Source organism: Montipora capricornis, chromosome 2, assembly GCF_036669925.1.
Source record: "Montipora capricornis isolate CH-2021 chromosome 2, ASM3666992v2, whole genome shotgun sequence".
Lineage (NCBI taxonomy): Eukaryota > Metazoa > Cnidaria > Anthozoa > Scleractinia > Acroporidae > Montipora > Montipora capricornis.
The window spans coordinates 1,503,306-1,520,805 of record NC_090884.1 but is presented as its reverse complement, the minus strand read 5'-3'; the positions used below and the strand labels follow the sequence as shown (position 1 = coordinate 1,520,805).

Sequence of the window (17,500 nt, the reverse complement as noted above, 5' to 3'; positions counted from 1 at the left end):
GAAATGCTATTGTCATCATCACTGTTATCGTCACTTAAGTCAATCTCTTCAGGATTTGTGTACATTTGTATATTCTGTTCTCCTGTGTAACATGGATTTTTGATTCCAAGCTTAGCACAAAATTCTTCTGTTTGAGGGTTGATAACTGGCAAAACCTGCTTCATTTTTGCGTTGTTTGGCTTTAATGGATTGTACGGAGGCACTGTAATCTGAAAATTCTCAGGGACCTTTGGTGGATTTCCAAACTCTTTGAGAACTTCCTTTTTCACTGCTTCATCAGGTTTGAACTTAGACATTTGATCACAATTAGGAAGCACAGTGACATAAGGTGTTCCATTGTAGAGAGCATCTGTAAGCTGCATGATTGCTAACCACTCAGGATCATATAGCAGTTCCAAAGGAGCATCACTTGGTCCAAAATCTACCACTTGTAAAAACTGCCGTCTGGGAAGACACTTGTCCAAAGCAAGGAATTTCGTGAATTTAACACTGTCTTCGCAGTTGTGTGGTATTAATGCTGGGAATTTTGCATGCATGTGTGCTGCAAACCAATACTTTGGCTTCAACAATGTCATTAGCTCTCCAGCTGGAGGGCTACCTAATGTGTTGGTTTCAATTTCTGACTGCAGATATTTCTTATATCTATACAGTTCTTCAACATTGCCATGGTTATAAACCCCCAAAGGCCAGTCATGTGACAAAAAGATATCTACTGGATCAGAAAGAAGCTTAAGCTTGAAAACATCAAAACTTCTGACATGATATGTGCTGCGTACCGTACCATCATCGTATGGTGGCCTTTCAAAATGTCCTTTGTGATAATCATGGCCTTTGTAGATACCAGAGAGACCTGCAATTCGAATGTCACCAAATCTAACCACCCCACTATATCCTAGGTAGTAGATGTTGGGGGCTACCCACCCTCCGTGTGGAAGTTCCCACAGGTGATTTGACGCCTCGTGATTACCTCCAATGAAAATCGTGAGCACTGGAGCTTTCTTTTCACCGCAATAATATTTGTAGAATGTTTGCATGTGTCGATACTTCGGTGGAACAGCCATACAGCAAAGGTCACTTTCATTTCGAACGGCTTGAAAATCTCCACAGCAAAGAAGCATGTCAACTTTGATGCTTTCTTTCTCTTGTAGGTGTTCAAGAGTTTCATAAATCCTGTCCAGTTCTCCGTGACAACAGCCTTCGACAGCGATCTTCATCCTAAGGCGCTTGCAATGAACAAATCTTCTGTTAACAAAATACCAAAGGCTTCCTTCAAATCAATCAATGAATCAGTACATTATAATTACCGTATATGAAGTATCCTCACAATCTACGCATGCTCGTGTGAGCGAAAAAAAGATGGCGCAGGTTAGTGAGTGATGAAATCTAGAAATAAATTTGTCGTGGTAATCTTTCACCCTTAGTTATAAATTGCGGCAGGTCCAGTAGTTTATACACATCTAACTGCTGTCCTTCACGGTTTCTTGAAACAGATGGTTCTCGGCAGATACGTTTGTCAGAGGTGCCTCAATTTTGCACGTCTCATGCCCAGTAAGCTTATTTTGGACACACGTGCAGATCCATATATCCTCAGACCTTCTGTTTTCTCTGGACGACTTCGGCAAGGAGATTGTCAATCGCAACAGGTAGAAGTTCAACTACAGCTGTAGAGTTGTTATCTGAGATCTCCTCTCATTTATCATTATGGTGGGAAATCAATATATTCAATGCAGATACACTGTACGGACTTTTCACGGTTAGTGAGTGAGTTAGTGTCTTTTCACGGGAAAGAAAGGTAGCCAACTTTTCCGCATCACCCAGGCTTTACAGCTTAAATTATTGCACTATGCACAAACGTGCTGACTGTGAACTTCAAATTCCAATCAACTGTCTCCCTTTTTGATGTCATAAATCTCATTTGCTGCCACTGTTGGCAGGAAAAAAGGTGGAAGCCTGCAAAGTGGATCGAAATCAGTCAAGCAGAATGCGTTAGTTAACCAATTATGATATAATCAGAGTTTTAGTTTGAGGCCGGAGGCCGGATGTTTCGCCCAGTGGTTTCCCATTCCATGTCTGGTACTTTGATGCCTGTATTTGAGGGGTTTGTTTCATTTTTTATTATTATAATTTTTTTTACTTATTTTTAAAGAGAATTTAAGTGGACTTTATGCAGCCTTGCCTGGGAAACTGATTCTTGGCTTCCAGAAAAACTGGAGACAGCATTTCTGAGTGTTCTATTATAAAAATTTCCTGGGGGCATGTATGCTAAGACAGTTCTTGTAGTCAAACTATAGCATTATTTTTAGGTTTTCATTTATGTAACGAATACTAGATAATTTCCATTTTCCAGTGCACCATTCAGTAATAGATCACAGATGATGTTAAAATGTGAACAAATACACAGCAACATGAAATCTTTTGTTCTGTGTAATAAAAAAAAAAGTTTTTGATGACGTCAGCTATGCATCTGTCCTTAGAGATCTTAGGTGAGAAACAATCAAAATGCATGCATTATTCAGCTTGTTTCATAATATCATAAGGCTAACAATAGGGGTATACTGCCCCTTTAACAACTGCATCGCTAAGTGTAGGTATGGTGCCTGAGACATCCTGGAGCTTCTACTATCGGCAGCCAGCTCCAAGATGGAGACTGCACCAATAGCTGGCAAAACCTGACAACCCAGCCATGAGCCTGCATGCCCCTGAGAAAACAGGCATCTGTCAAACTTCCAAACAGTGGAAAGTAGAGGGGGGAAGGGAGGGGAAAAATCACCAAATGCACCACGCAAAATGCCCCTTCTTCCTGCCACACCAATAAATAAGCTCTACAACCTAAAGCACGAGGAATCCAAGGCATGCACAAATACAATGTATAACAAAAACCTCTAACAACAATAATATTATCAGACTGCAGTCGCTTCTAGTTGTTAACTCATTTAAATTGCATTTAACCTCATTGAAATTTAAAATGAATGAAGGGGTTGGTTTCTAAAGTGACTGTGGTGTAACCACTATAAGAACAGTTAACTTTCTTTCATCAACTTGTTTAATAAAATGTGGTTAAATACAATTTAACTAAGTTAACAACAAAGAGATGCTGGCTTTCTGTGCATTTAGGTCAACAACTAGAGCAGTCAATTTCATAGCGGTCTGCAGTTTGTTCTCGTCATCTCAGTGTAGTGGCCATGTTTCAGCTACACTGGCAGAGTGTTCTGCACTTTTTCTTCATTTAGGGGTTTTCTGGTATTATTAGCGAATTCTTATATTTCTCCTCCCTCCTTCGCTACTCCCATTTTTTCCACTGTTAATGCAGTGTGATGGGTGCCCGGATGTCTCTATTTGGGGGCTCATGGCTGGGTTGTGGGGATTGCTAGCCATGGGAGCGTTTCACTGTCTAGGGACGGGTGATCACATTGGAGGCCCCTGGACATCTTAACTAAGTTTTCCTTTAAACTTAAAATTGAATTGAACGTGCTGCCAATGGTTACAGCCCTACTCTAAGATCTCTTTCTAAATTAACTGATGCGGATTAATCTTGACAGATAAGATGGTATGCCTACAAGAGATCCAATGAACAGCCAGGATTAATAGGAAGATTTATTGAGAATTTAAAAGAAGGCTTTGAGAGAAATAAAGAAATGCAGGTAAGCTGCAATAAAAAAATCCTTTTAAGGTAAAAAATCTACAATGAAAACTATTTTCTTAATTCATTAGAAGTTTAAATAAAGGCATTTTTGACCAGTTAGCCGAGACACCTATTAGAATTAGGAGTTTCTCATTAGAAGGCTGAGTAATTTTATGAGGAAAATAATGGTAAAAAAACAAAATAATCAAGTAAATCTGTCTGCATGCTTTTACAAACTTATAGGAAAATATAAAGAAATTTCAAGAAGAAGCAAAGAAATATGAGCAATCAGAATCACTCACTGGCCGAGTTAAATTTGCAAACAAGATAAAGGTAAGGTTGTGTTTGAGTTAGTTGTGGGATTTTATGTTAATTAGCTATTAATAAAGTCAGTGCATTTTTGAAAATGTGCATTTTTTCCAAAGGTTCATAATTTACCCCTTTTCTTCCTAAAAGTGATTCTTCTTGGTTTTTCTTGTAAATAGCGAAACCCTTAGGGCAAAATGGTTGTTGACCATCTACATTTACATCCACTTAAAGTGCCCATAACCCCAAAATGTTTTTTTTCGCTAAAATGAATCTTTGCACCTGTTCAAAACTCATTGCGGCCATTTTTTCCTTTTTCTAACAAATCCTGCCTTTTTATAGGCCTTGAAAGTTGCAAAAATCCAAGCATCTTTTGTTCACAATGGAGTCAGAAGGGGAGTGGGTCTATTCCTGTTTTGACGTCACAAACTGATGTACATTGCATTAACTCTTTGTAAAAAATGCATGCAAAGTAGATTGTGATGTCAAAACAGGAGTAGACCCACTCCCCTTCTGACTCGGTTATGGTTAGGGTTAGGGTTATGGCAGGATTTGTTAGAAAAAGGAAAAAAATGGCGGAAATGCGTTTTGAACAGGTGCAAAGATTCATTTTAGCGAAAAAACATTTTGGGGTTATGGGCACTTTAAACCATTTTCCCTCCTAAAAGTACCTCTTATAGAAATTACTCTGTCTAACTCCAGACTATTTTACTCATCAGTAGGGAACCCCTTGGGATTGAAAGGGTTAATCTTGGGGATTAAAAACTCAAAGTCAGTTAACCTTTGTTTTTTTCATTTAGGACAGTGTCTCATTTGCATCAATGAAGACCTCTGCTGCTGTGAAGAGTTTTTCAGGAGCTTTTTCCTCAAAAGTGTCTAAGGTAGTGTAATACTAATATTACAGTTGGCAGGTTATAGAAGGTCGCAGTGAAGGCTGATGTAATTAATCATGCACTGTTCATCTCTGTTAATAAACTGTTCAAGTGGTAAGTCAAGGGTTGCTAGTAATCGCTGCCTAGTTGGATTTTAGTCTTGGAAGATAAGGACATCAACGTGCTGGCCCTTTTTACATCAAGTGCTCTAAACATTGCTAGGCAAAAATAAATAATATTCAGCATACTCTTTGAAAAGGGTAAGGGACAAATCGTCCAATGCCATGCTCTGGTGTGTGTTTGTAAATCTCTCCAACCATGATGATTTACCCAGTAAAGGACCAAATAAAGTTGATTCTATTTTGTAAATTCTTTTAAACGTGATAGGCCTTAAATATTTTTTAATTAAAATAATATTTATCAATTAATTCTAGTAAGCACCAATTTTTTTTTTCAGGCATATGAAGAGGCCACAACAAGTGAAGCTTTTAGAAAAGGAAAAGCTGTTTCTGAAGAGGTACTGTATCTACACCACAATTTATCAACTGAAGTGAATAACGATGAAACATTTTGTCTACAAAAGGAGAAGGAATTAAGGGGTTTGTGTTTAAAGTTATTGTGATCAGTCAGTGTTGCAGTGTTAATGAGGTGTGGGACAGTCTCTCAAAAGATAGAACTTGCAAACTAAATTATATCTCTCCTGTGAAATTCTTTTATAGACGGACTTTCAGCAAGTTTATTAATATTAAGAAAGCTTTGTAATCTGCAAGTTACAATGTATTTTGTCCAAGTTTAAATACCTTGCATGTCGCTTTAGCTGATGCAGAATTTGCACATGTTGAGGGCAGATTATAAATTAAAGAAACAGGGGAAGTACAGTGTGTATGCTATTGTCATTTTTCTTTGTAGCTTGCCAAGTCAGCGAAGGATGCAGCATCCAAGGTTCAGGAACAGTCTGAAGTACTTGGCAAAACAGAAACCTTCAAGGCTATGTCTTCTGTGAGTTTTCCCAGTGATTAGTGGCTTCTCCTTTGCAGTCTGGGAAGCAAATGAGGAACTGTGGTTGTCAACTCATAATTGTATTTTATGCTCATGCCAAGTGTAGCCAAGCTGAAAAAACTTGTGGTGTGAAGCAAAGTATCCTGCTTGTATCAAAACATTCAGAATTAGTTGAAGTATTTTAATTTGGTCAAATATGAGATTTGCTAAAGTCAACTCAGCTCCACACACTTGTAACCTCATTGACTATTTGCCGTCACATATCCAATGCAATAATTATGATATTGTTAAAGAGCTTTGTGTGCAGTTAATGATGAAGGTTTTGTTGTGTTATGCATTCTCACGAGAAATATGCAAATCAGTACTTTAGTCACATTTATTCACCAAAATCTAGCGTTCCTTTTGATATCCTCTTTTTCCTACTTTTCAGGGATTTAAAACAGTTAAAGAGGAAGTATTGGATGAGGAACTTCAAAAGTCAAGGCCATATAGGACTCCAGGTAGAATACAGAAACAGTCTATTGGAGTATTACATCTGCTTAGTTCAGCTGGTTATTTTATTGCCAAGAGCAGAATTCCTTCTACTGAATTCTGTGGCTATTTGTTTTCGATAAAAATTGGCAGAACTTCTCCTGTTGAAAGTAGTTTCCATAAAGATTCAAAGGATCTCAAAAAGGTCTAAGAATACAATTGCATTTTGATATCTTCTGAAGTTTTCCTCCAGGGTTATTTTGGCTAATCGTGAAAAATCTTATCAGAATTATCAAGTTATAGCTAGGAGTATACAAAAATTTGGTTTTATCAACGGAGTTGATAATGTAAATTGGCCACCGTACAGAGATTCTAAAAGCTGACGTTTCGAGCGTTAGCCCTTCGTCAGCGCGGATTCGCTCTGACGAAGGGCTAACGCTCGAAACGTCAGCTTTTAGAATCTCTGTACGGTGGCCAATTTACATTATCAACTCCGTTGATAAAACCAAATTTTTGTATACTACTTCCCCACCGACGCAGCACCACAGTTTCTTTAGAAACTACCCCTTCATTCATATAGCTAGGAGTAATTGTCCTATCCTTGATGAAGTGTTTGTAGGTGCCTTATTCATATCTACAGCTGTTTCAACATGAATGCATAGGTTGGTAGGTAGGTAGGTAGGTAGATAGGTAGGTAGGTAGGTAGGTAGGTAGGTAGGTAGGTAGGTAGGTAGTACTTTATTTATTATAAAATATTCAAATCAAAAGAGAAACACTCTAGCCCCAACAAAACTTGGCTGGTTTCCATGGAGGGCGTGTTGACACATAAAATACTAAACCAAAAAAAAATTACCTTTGCTACTATTACAGAAAAACTACCATGAAAACATACCTCTTGGCAAGACCCAACTATTTTCCAATAAGTTCTTAAATGAAGCGAGTTTTGCTTCATTCAGGAGCTGGTTCCAAAGCATAGCGCTAAATTTAAAGCTTCTTTAAATTAGTTAATTCCCTTTTCAGTTTAGGAAGTGTCAGATCATTAGCCTTATTGCGTAGATGGTAATTAACCTGATCAACATTCCTCTAACAAAAGAGTTCTTTATGTGCCGCATGGCCCCTATACCCGCGCTAACCTTGTTACATATCATGTCAACATGACAGTCCCAGCTGAGCTTTTCATCTATCTGAGCCGGTAGGCAAGGAGCCCGTAGGCAAGGAGCCAAGAAACAAAACTTTACAGTTAGATGGATGCATAATTTGAAGTTTATTCTTGATAACCCACTTTCGTTCTTGAGCAACTAGATCAGAAAGAAGCTTCACAATAAGTTAGTTAGCATTGTAAGAAGAAGAGAAGATTTGTGTACATGGAGTGGTTGATGTTAGACTGTCAGATGAATCATTGATGTATAATAGAATCAAAAGCGGACCAAAATTGACCCCTGTGGGACTCTTCAAGTGATTATTATGCATGTCTTTCATGAGTTAAGGATAGATCTATGTACAATGTAACATACCAAAATGGTCAATTAGCTTATTAATTCTGATGCCTAGACTACAACTCTAATGATTTCCTTATTATTTTAGAAAAGCTTCGGCGAAGGACTGGTGCTGAAGGTGATGCCATAAAGAAGGAGCGAAGAATTGATGCAAATGAGTATGTCTTAAAATTCTTTGTCATTAACACTTTCCCACCTGAGAATGATACTTTCAGATTTTACACTAGCTAACGCTAGTTGATTTTACTTGCAGATTGGGGACACTTGAATGGGAGTGGATTAACCTACACTCACTGTTAGTGTTGCCTTTTAAAAGGCAAAAATAATGATGGTAACCCAAAACGCATTACTCTTGTTTGTCTGTAGGGATGCGACGGGGATGGTACTTCACAAAGATTCTAAATGGTATCAACAGTGGCAAGAATTTAAAGATAATAACCCTGTTGTGACAGGTAAAACTTGAAACAGTTTTCTGCATAATCCAAAGTTAATGATGCTTTTTAAGCCGTACAGTTGAGCCTGTCTGAATATCAGGTCGTTTGGTGGAGGGATTCAGGAGGATTGAGGCAAAACAATCCATTTTTGGCTCACTTCCCTTGAGAAGTCTGATATCCAAGCTACATACAGCTGCTTTGCCTCATTCCTGTTATTTGTTTCATTGATCCTGAAAATCCTCTTTGTGAAGTGGTCAATAGACCATTTTACAGTTGTAGCTAGAAAGTTACCTGGCCTAAGAATAGAAGCGAGGATGCCGGTGGCCCTGTTTTGATATACAAACCCATGTGCTTTTCCAATGTTAATGTAGACTAATTAGAATAACAACAACAACACAATTTACGTGATAAATGTAGCAATACGAGGTCACCGGTAGTCTTGCAGCCATTCATAGCCCAGGTCACTCAGCAAACAACTGTAAAATGGCCTATTAAGTTATTGTTTGCTCATTGGTTTGGTTCAGTTAAATGTTCATTTACATTGCATCTCTGCATATATGGCATGTATGCTTTCTTTACCCCCAGCATTCAAATCTGTTAATGATCATTTTGATAGTGACTTTACTCTCACCTATGATGATAGTAGCTAAGTTGGACTTTGAGTAATTGCCATTTAGATCCTTCAACGAAAAAGTGACTGCATTTTCTTCACACATTTGGTTGTTTTTGTTCCTTGTCGTTAACAATTCCACAGGACTCTTCAATTTAAAAGCAAAGTATGACGAAAGTGACAATGTGATGATCCGAGCATCAAGAGTAGTAACAGACAAACTTCAGGATATTTTCAGTAAGTCAAAAAATTCCATCACAACTTGTGAATTATCTTAAATGATTTTTTTCAGTACTTAAGGACGTTCGCGCCCAAAACGTTCCCACGTACAGATTTTTTTTAAACTTGCCACGCAGAAAGGTAATGATCTACTTTTGCCAAAAAGGCAAAAAAAATGGGGGGTCACCGTGCTCGTTTTCGAGATCATGAGGTGCATTTTTAGAAGATTGCGTTACTTTAAGACGATCTTAGCTTACAACTGTCAGCAATAAAAAAGCTACATGAGTGAAATTTAGATCAGGTAAACGTACTCAGTTCAACATAACTAATATAACTAAATTAACCTTTGCAACTGATATCTTTTTCTGAGGTGAAATAGACCTTGAAAAATGATACATATTAGTCTAAGAAAGAAAACTTCGGTCGCACGAGAGCATAAAAGGCCAAATATTTGTAACTTCTCACGTACAGATTTTTTTGTTTTTTGTTAAAATGGACAAAATCAAGAAAGGAAGTGATCTATGGATAGAAAACTGGGGGTCACCGAGCATTCAAGAGAGTAAAATCGCTGCGAAGTTCTCAAAGCGATTGTCTATTCGCACTGTCACGCCATTCCGAGAAGACCTGGGTCCACAGCTATCCCATGTTGCCACATACTTTCATGTTCCATTCTTGTGGAAAATTTTTGCGCCTTTAGCATCGTGTTTACCTGCGTGGTTTACGATGCATGACGTGTGCGTGACATGTGCAAAAAGATGCGCAGTAGCAATGGGCGCGAACGTCCTTAAATCAGAAGGGGATTGCATACTTCAAAATATCTTGAAGCCAGCTGCAGATGTTTTACTGCAATTCTCTGCAATTATTATTTTGCTTCAATTATGGTACATTTCCCCTGACTTAGCCATGCATTATCGGGTCTAATAACATAACATAAAACCTTTATTTAAACACGATGGGAATTAAAGCTATCAGCTTGTGGGGTCGTGTATAAATAATAATCAATTGGAAAACAAAAATAATAGAGTAAATCACAAATTTACATAACGAAGATTACTAAAATTAAGCAGACTCTATATACACTAAGAGCTATATACAAAAAGAGTAATAATATTAATAAGTAATAAGGTAGTTTCTTTTTTACAGTATAGATTACCAAAATCAACATCTCTGATAACATTCAACTTACGAATCGATCTAATAAAACCTTTCAGGCATCCTACATTGTGACATGCAGGCGGTAAGAGGTTCCATAAGATTGCTCCCATGTAGGATATAGAGATCTTCATGATATTTAATTTGAAGCATGGAATGGCGAGAAGATAGCTATTTCTTAAATTGTACGAAGAAGATGATTTTGCGATATGTGTTAACATGCAGGGTGGCGATTCATTTTGGTACACTACATTTTAAGACAACAAACATGTCATCTGCAAGACAGATTCATGGTCAGTTTTGTCTAATTGTTTCAGGTGATGTGTTCTCACAGTCTGACACAGCAAAGACATTAGCTGAGATTTCTAGAATAGACCCACAGTTTAATAAAGACAGCTTCTTGAAAGAATGTGAATTTGAGATCATCCCTGCTGTTCTGGAGGTACTGACTTCATTTTTATAGACGCTGTGTCCCTTACAGTGCAACTTTTTACTTAAATCTTAGTGTACAGAGCTGGGCTAGAACGCTAATAGAATGAAGAGGAAATCAAAAACCTAAATATCAAAATGAAGTCATTTCTCATCTTTATTTGGGAAAATAGCAATATTTTGTGGTATTTTAAATATATTTGTACAAAAACATTTTGCTTATGTACAGGTGTATCATATTCCGTCACACCTTCAGTTTTATGATTAAACTTTCTTTAAGCCAATTAATGTAAAATTTAATCTTGATCTTCGATGTTTTTAGGCTTTTCTAAGAGGTGATTTAGAGATCTTGAAAGACTGGTGTTACGAACCGGTGAGTATGGAACGATACAAGGCTGCTCAATCAGGATGGTGGCAAAACAATGCAGTAGTTTGTGATGCATGATTGCCAAGTTGCACACTCTCCATGATGGTCAAGCTATAAAATATGATGTTTTAAATTTGTATTTGTTTTTGATTTTACTCAAGGCTTACAATATACTGGCAGCCCAAATTGAACAGACACGCCAGTTGGGACAACGGCTCGAGGCGAAAATACTTGACGTTAGGGACGTTGATGTGAGTATTCACTATAGCCAGAAGCTCATGACCCATAAGCGTTTAACTCTTGTTCAGAGCTGGGTTTTTTTAGCTTAAAATTTTCCTTATTTGGATGTGATGTAGCTGGTGCATTTTCGATCTTACCTATTAGATCAAGGTCAGTCGGTTGAGCAGCGGTGATCGAACCCGAAGGTCGTGGGTTCAATTCCCACCCTGGTCAGAGTTTTTCTCTGCCCTTGTGTGGGCCCATTTCCATTAGTAGGGCTAATGCTCACATGGTTCATATGCGGTAGAAAACTAGCACTTCACATTACACTCTAATCAGTTAAGTCTGTTCAAATATTAGCCTGCGAACGCAGACGTAGAGAAACGACCGCCGGAAATACGTCTGCGTTCGCAGGCTATTCAAATATATGCTACACGGCCAACGTTTGAAAAAACGTAATCCTTGCTTGCGTTTTTTCTCATGCCGGGCATGAGATCCAAGCTCAACCCCAGTCCCCTTCTGAAAAGTGACCCACGGAATTACGAGAGGCTCCTTCTGGGTATGGGGCTAAGATCTCCATCTCCCAGGCATGACCCCTTTTTTTTCCTTCTATCGGTGTTCTTTCTTGAAGTATAAATTCTTGCTTGTTTTTTCATGCCCACTTAATATACAACGTACCACATACGTGGGAAGTGGTAGATACATTGCCTTTCGATTTTCACAGGGCATGAAGGAATAAATTTCATTTCAACCCCGTTGTTTTTAAAAATGTTAGTCAAAATTTTTGTTTCCAAGCCGTTTAGGGCACGCATGAAAGATAAAAGGCCAGAGTATCATGCTTTTTTTTTTATTCACAGCTTCGCACGTACATTTGGTCTTTCGGTATGCTTACAAAGAGAAATAAATTATGTTTTTGACTGAACTGAGCGGAAGTAATTCTGTTATCCTATCTCCATCGTTGTTCACCACACACAATAACGAAATTAATGCAAAGAAATAAATGAACATAGTTTTGATGATTTTCAGGTGGCAATGGCCAAGATCATGGAACAGGGACCTGTTTTGGTGCTTACATTTATGGTCCAACAGATCATGATCCTAAGAGATGCAGTCGGAAATGTGATCGAAGGAGGAGAAGTGAGTCAGTCTCGATTATGATTAAAAAAAACTAAAATAAACGGGATTTATCTTATGGCTTGCAAACAATATCAACCTTGCACGGTTTTTTTTCGAATGTTTTTAATCAATAAAACCAAGTCTAAGAGAGGTTATGCTAATTGTTTTAAAAAACCTTAACAACCCTCTCTTCTGAATTTGGACTCTCGTGATTATTTAATACAGGTATAGATTATTTCATATTAGGTATAGGGAGTTGTAAGCTTCTTGAAAGATATTAATGAACAAATTCATTGTTTTAACTCTGCATTTGCGAAAACCCCATTGCAGTTTGAAACCTTATTGATTTTTATTTTTTTAGGTAACTTTATGTATTCGATCCGGTATCTCTAATTCGATTTGTTTTTCGTGCACAGGATAACATTGAAAATGTCAGTTATGTGTGGGCCTTGTGTCGTGATCAGAGCATATTGGATCACCGCTCAGCTTGGAGAGTCCTGGAGTTTGGAATACAAAGCAGCAGCTCATGGCTTTGACGAACAATTCAAGACACCGCTTTGTTGCTGAAAATTTAGGAGAAAAATTCGTCTACTCTCAGGAAACGGGAAAGCAAAGGTCGGAATTAATGTGAAATCTGGATCCCGATCTGGATCTGTTTTGAATTTACCGATCGAACACAAAATCCGACAACAGAAAGACTTTAAAATCATCATGGATTTCATTGTTAACACAGAACCAGTTTGCGGATTGGAAATTCGAACAGCGGATTTGGACCCAAATGGACCCCCCCCCCCTCCCCCCTGAAAATATAAGCGTTCTTTTGATAAAGGTAATAAGGTAATAAAATTCCTCTGCAAATTGTTTTTAGTTGTAAAAAACTTTTACGGAAACTCGAGTTTAACTTTGGAAAAGGTTGGTCATAAAAAGAAGGAAAAATCTTCTGAAGCCTTGTAGTCGAGTAAACTTCTAACAATGCGTTTCTAACCACGTGGTATTATTTCAAAAAGTGGCACCTCCTTTGTGAAAGCGCCGCCCATTCAAACTATCAAATGGAAGAAAAAGAACTATGAAAGAAACAACGCTTTACGAAAGGCCACAGCGCGTTTACACTGACTTTGCTTTGTCTCCTTATTAAAAAAATAACTCGACAATTCAATGAGTTCCTAGTGCGTGACTTAAGCTTCTGTCAAAAAGGAGTTAATTAATTAATTAATTAAAATTCGCATCTACTTTACGAAATGCCGCTGCGAATACTTTAAACAACCTTTACTGAAAAATTAACTGATCTGGGCTTTTTCTCAAAGATTTATGCTTCATGGTATTGGTAAGTCTTCATAATCCAAAATTTAACTCTACCTCGATAAACAGTTCAATAAGCTGTAATGGGGGTCCAAATCCGCTAGGACCCCGGATCTTGACAACTCAAGTCCAGGTCTCGCAATCACACTCACCGATAATTAAAGAGCACTGGGGATCAAGGAGTGTGAAAGACCTGTGGCGCGTTTCTCAAAAGTCCCGAAACTTTACGGGCCACCTTCGGGCGTCACAATTCCGTTTGTATCTCAAGAACGGAGAGGATTTAAGTCGTCAAACTTCACAGTCATTTTTCTTTTTGTCACTTTGAAAACATGTTAAAAGATCGGCTTTCCAAAACAAGCGGTTGAAGTTTCACAAATGGCTTTTCGGACCCGAAAAGTTTTCGGGACTTTCGAGAAACGGGCCTCTGTATTTGAAACAAGGAAAGAAGCTTGTTAATTCTTTGAGAGTATGTAAATTCACCTCACAGTTTTCAATACACTGTCAAGTAGACAAGTGTTAACAATAGCTGTGATTACACTAGCCATTTTACCCATGGGTAAACAGCGTTTGCCCACGGGCAAGGACGTTTTTGTGTGTAACCGCTTTGCCTAGACCGAAACTACCCCAGGGTTATTTCCATGGATACATCAAAAAGAACAAAAGAACTTCCCATGACAGTTCCTGAACTGAAAGTACGGTTTATCTGCTCCCAGAGGTGGCTTGGCCAATAATAAAGCAGAACTAATTTGCAAGGTCAATGAACTCATGTCAGTATAATTATTTTAACCTGAGGGGAGTCTTTTACTGTGTAACCGCATCCCCAAAGGTAAAATAAAACCTGAGCTGAACCAAACCCAAGCCATTTTACCCTCCGGAAGTCCCCAAACCCAAGGTGTGTGTAACCACAGCTAATGAAGATTATTGTCAGGCAAGGGGTATTATCTTGATGTAATACTTAATTCTCCTGACAAGCCAAAAAAAGAGATCTATGGTACTAGCTAGGAGAATTAACTTGTAAATCATCGGAGTGAAAGGATTTTAAGATTCAAGGTCATCGCAGTCATGAACGGTACCTAGGTAAGCATTAACGAAAGGGAAGCCAGAAAATTTCAGGATTGAACGGAATCCCGATTGATCCTGAATTTCCGGGCTCTCCTTTTGTTACTTCTTGAGTGACGTTCACAACTTCGATTATGGATAGTGGGGTGTTGCGTTGCTTTTTTATTTGAATCTACGAAAGCTGAAGATTTTACTGAAAATTAACAAAGTAAAAAAACATTGAAAAAAATGACCTGTAGGTTTATGAGAAACGATTTGACTTTGGAAATGAAAAGCTGATTATGTTCTTTACAACACTCAGGGTGTTGATGGGGGAATGAGACAAGCACATGAATATGCGACATGACGTGTTTTGTCGTGTCCGTAGAAGTGGTTGTACAAACAGTATTTAGATCTGTAAGTTTGTAAATACATGTTCAACTCTCGAGGATTAACTTCATTCTTCTGCAAGCTGTCCTCTCCTTGTATTCCGACCGGGGAATTTGAACCGTTCGGTCAAGACTTGCCTAGGATTTCCGTAGGTGACATGATCTGGTCACCAAGGACTCGCGATATTGACAAACCTTCGATTCTTTAAAGACATTGGTTCGTTTAAGTTTATTACTCGACAACGTTTACACATCAAACCAAATTGTTTTGAGGAATTGACTCCCTCACGGTTATTCCTGTAGACTCTTGGCGAAAAGACCAAAAAGAAAGAGATTAGGTCTTGTCCCCATTTTATCTTACTCTCTTGCTTCAAATTCGACTTGCCCATTCCTTCAAATTTTGTTAACTCAAATGTCCTGTCCTCCGCGGAAATACCTTAGAGTTTTAATGCGGGCATTTTCCGAAGGGTATGATCACCTGTGATTTTCAAATATATCTGCATGGATTGTCTCTCGGTGCCAGAGGAATTTAGTAAAAGGCTCACTAGTAAACACAGCGAACGAGAAATTCTTCCAAGCCGTGAAACAAATTCCTCTGGCACCCAGAAGAAGTGCCAATCATTGGATTTATTTATTTCAAGACAAAGAAATACGAAGTTTTTCTGATACTTTTCTTCACCATTCAGATGGCCATCTGTGGAGTATTAAGGAATTCTATCAAAGGCATAGTAGTTCTTGCTTTCTGCGCTGCAGGTATCCTAAAAATCACTGATAAAATTGCTCCAGAAGTTCACAAAGAACTGGTAAGGTGATCTGGCTTCGTTTTAGTTATATTTCCAAGTAAATGTTCGGGATTCTTTGGCTCAATAACTCTGCTCTATTAAATTTTTCTCGCAACTTTGTCAATGAGACGTGTTTTCCCGTATAGTGATGAGCATAAACTGCTCCAATCAAGCCTTGTTGTTCATTTCCTTGTTGCCCTTTGGTACACGTCCATTAGTTTACAAAGATTTCCTTGAAACAGCAATTAATTCTGCGTAATTCTTTATATTGTAAAAGTTTTCAAAGGAGAAAATAACAGTGAATAAAGTCAATTGTTTGTTTTTGTCGCGCAAAAGTGAAGCAATGGAAAGTGATAAAGATTGCGTGACAAATAAAGCAAGTTATCATGGGAATGTTTTTGTCTAGGGAGGATAAAATCGTTCCATTTTTATTTGTTTCGAATAAATTCAAGGAGACTTTGTAATAATGGGCAATAGGTGAATAATAATTTATTGGTAGTTAAATCTTATTAGGAACAGAGAAATCTCAAGAAGAGATGAACTATATGATTAGTTATTATTATTGTTATTGTTATTGTTATTGTTATTGTTATTGTTGTTATTATTATTATTATTATTATTAATCTGTTACAATGACTAGTGATCTGGTGGTAGTCTTATTTGCTGTAGTGTATTTGGCGTGTCATGTCAAGCGTCACTTGGCTGTCGTGGAATTCGCGTGACGGCCCTGCTGACGTCAGAGAAGGACACGAGAGGTCGTCGAGTGAACGAAGGGGAGTTGGGCAAAAAACGAGAACCGCGAAAAGAGGCGAAAAATCTCAGAAAACTCAACAAAGATGAGTGATGCTGCAGAAAAAAAACATTCTTCAGCCGGTTGCGTTGGTGTAAAATAATTTGAATGTACGGATGCCTCTCGCAAAAAAATTATGTTTGTGTGTAATTTTTCCTTATTTCAACTCTAGAGGAATAATTTCGTTGAACTGGCAACAGTCCATCCCATGAAGCTGTGGTTTGGTCATAATGTAAATGCAGAACTCAGTCGCGTCGTAATAGGCTGCACACAAGTCATCTGTGCTCTTCTCCTGTACGGAGGAGCGAAAGCCGTGAAGATAGCCAGTACCGCAGCTCTGTTGGTCATCGAAGGAGTGACGTTGCAAGGCCTCTACTTGCTTGGAAAACCCACTATCATGTTCGTTCCAGCTACATTTGGTACAATGGTGCTTTTGGTTTATTTTGGGTTTCTCTTGACAGAAAGGTCACAAAAAGAGAAGAAGAGATAAGTGTGTTTAAATTCTGTAGAATGACAAATGGAACATGATTCCCTGTTGAAATGAATGGAAATTGTGTGGCGTGGATTGGTGATATTTAACCTTACATCTTCATGACCATGGCTCGAAAGAGTCGACATTTTTAGCAACCCAAACTTCGATCATTTGTTTGAAATTTCTAGCACTATTTGGGGATTTTTTTTTTGCGATTTTTCTCGCGCAATCATTACAGGATTTATACACTCCAAACCTTTCGAAAAAACAGGAGAGGGAAGAGAATCAAATGGAACGGAAACATTCCGGGAAAAATTTCGGAAATTTGGGCATACCTCCCGAAGTGGAAAATAACCAAAAATGCCGTCCAATTGGTTCATTTCTCCTCGGGAGCAATTGCTGTTTACATTTTGGGACA

General features: G+C 38.2%; 2 protein-coding genes and 1 long non-coding RNA gene across 3 annotated transcripts in view; 2 read left to right on the top strand and 1 right to left on the bottom strand.

Annotated features, from left to right (window-relative positions):
* Nucleotides 1-1,300, bottom strand: part of LOC138038368 (uncharacterized) — a 2,137-nt gene extending 837 nt beyond the window's left edge. Inside the window, exon 1 of the mRNA XM_068884185.1 lies at nt 1-1,300. This exon is cut by the window's left edge and continues 837 nt beyond it. Within this exon, the coding sequence (XP_068740286.1) occupies nt 1-1,214 (1,214 nt within the window). The 5' untranslated portion in view covers nt 1,215-1,300.
* On the top strand, nt 1,300-13,548 carry LOC138038369 (mitochondrial import inner membrane translocase subunit TIM44-like). The gene is made up of 16 exons (XM_068884187.1): nt 1,300-1,365; nt 1,491-1,643; nt 3,540-3,641; nt 3,866-3,955; nt 4,729-4,809; nt 5,258-5,317; nt 5,710-5,799; nt 6,230-6,299; nt 7,855-7,924; nt 8,133-8,218; nt 8,955-9,047; nt 10,499-10,623; nt 10,933-10,983; nt 11,139-11,228; nt 12,223-12,333; nt 12,729-13,548. The coding sequence occupies exons 1-16, from the start codon at nt 1,357-1,359 to the stop codon at nt 12,846-12,848; spliced, it is 1,401 nt and encodes a 466-aa protein (XP_068740288.1). The 5' UTR covers nt 1,300-1,356; the 3' UTR covers nt 12,849-13,548.
* A 2,085-nt stretch (nt 13,549-15,633) lies between these two features.
* On the top strand, nt 15,634-17,155 carry LOC138038370 (uncharacterized). The gene is made up of 2 exons (XR_011130227.1): nt 15,634-15,841; nt 16,783-17,155. It is a non-coding gene; the product is annotated as an uncharacterized lncRNA (long non-coding RNA).
* Nucleotides 17,156-17,500: the final 345 nt, after the last annotated feature.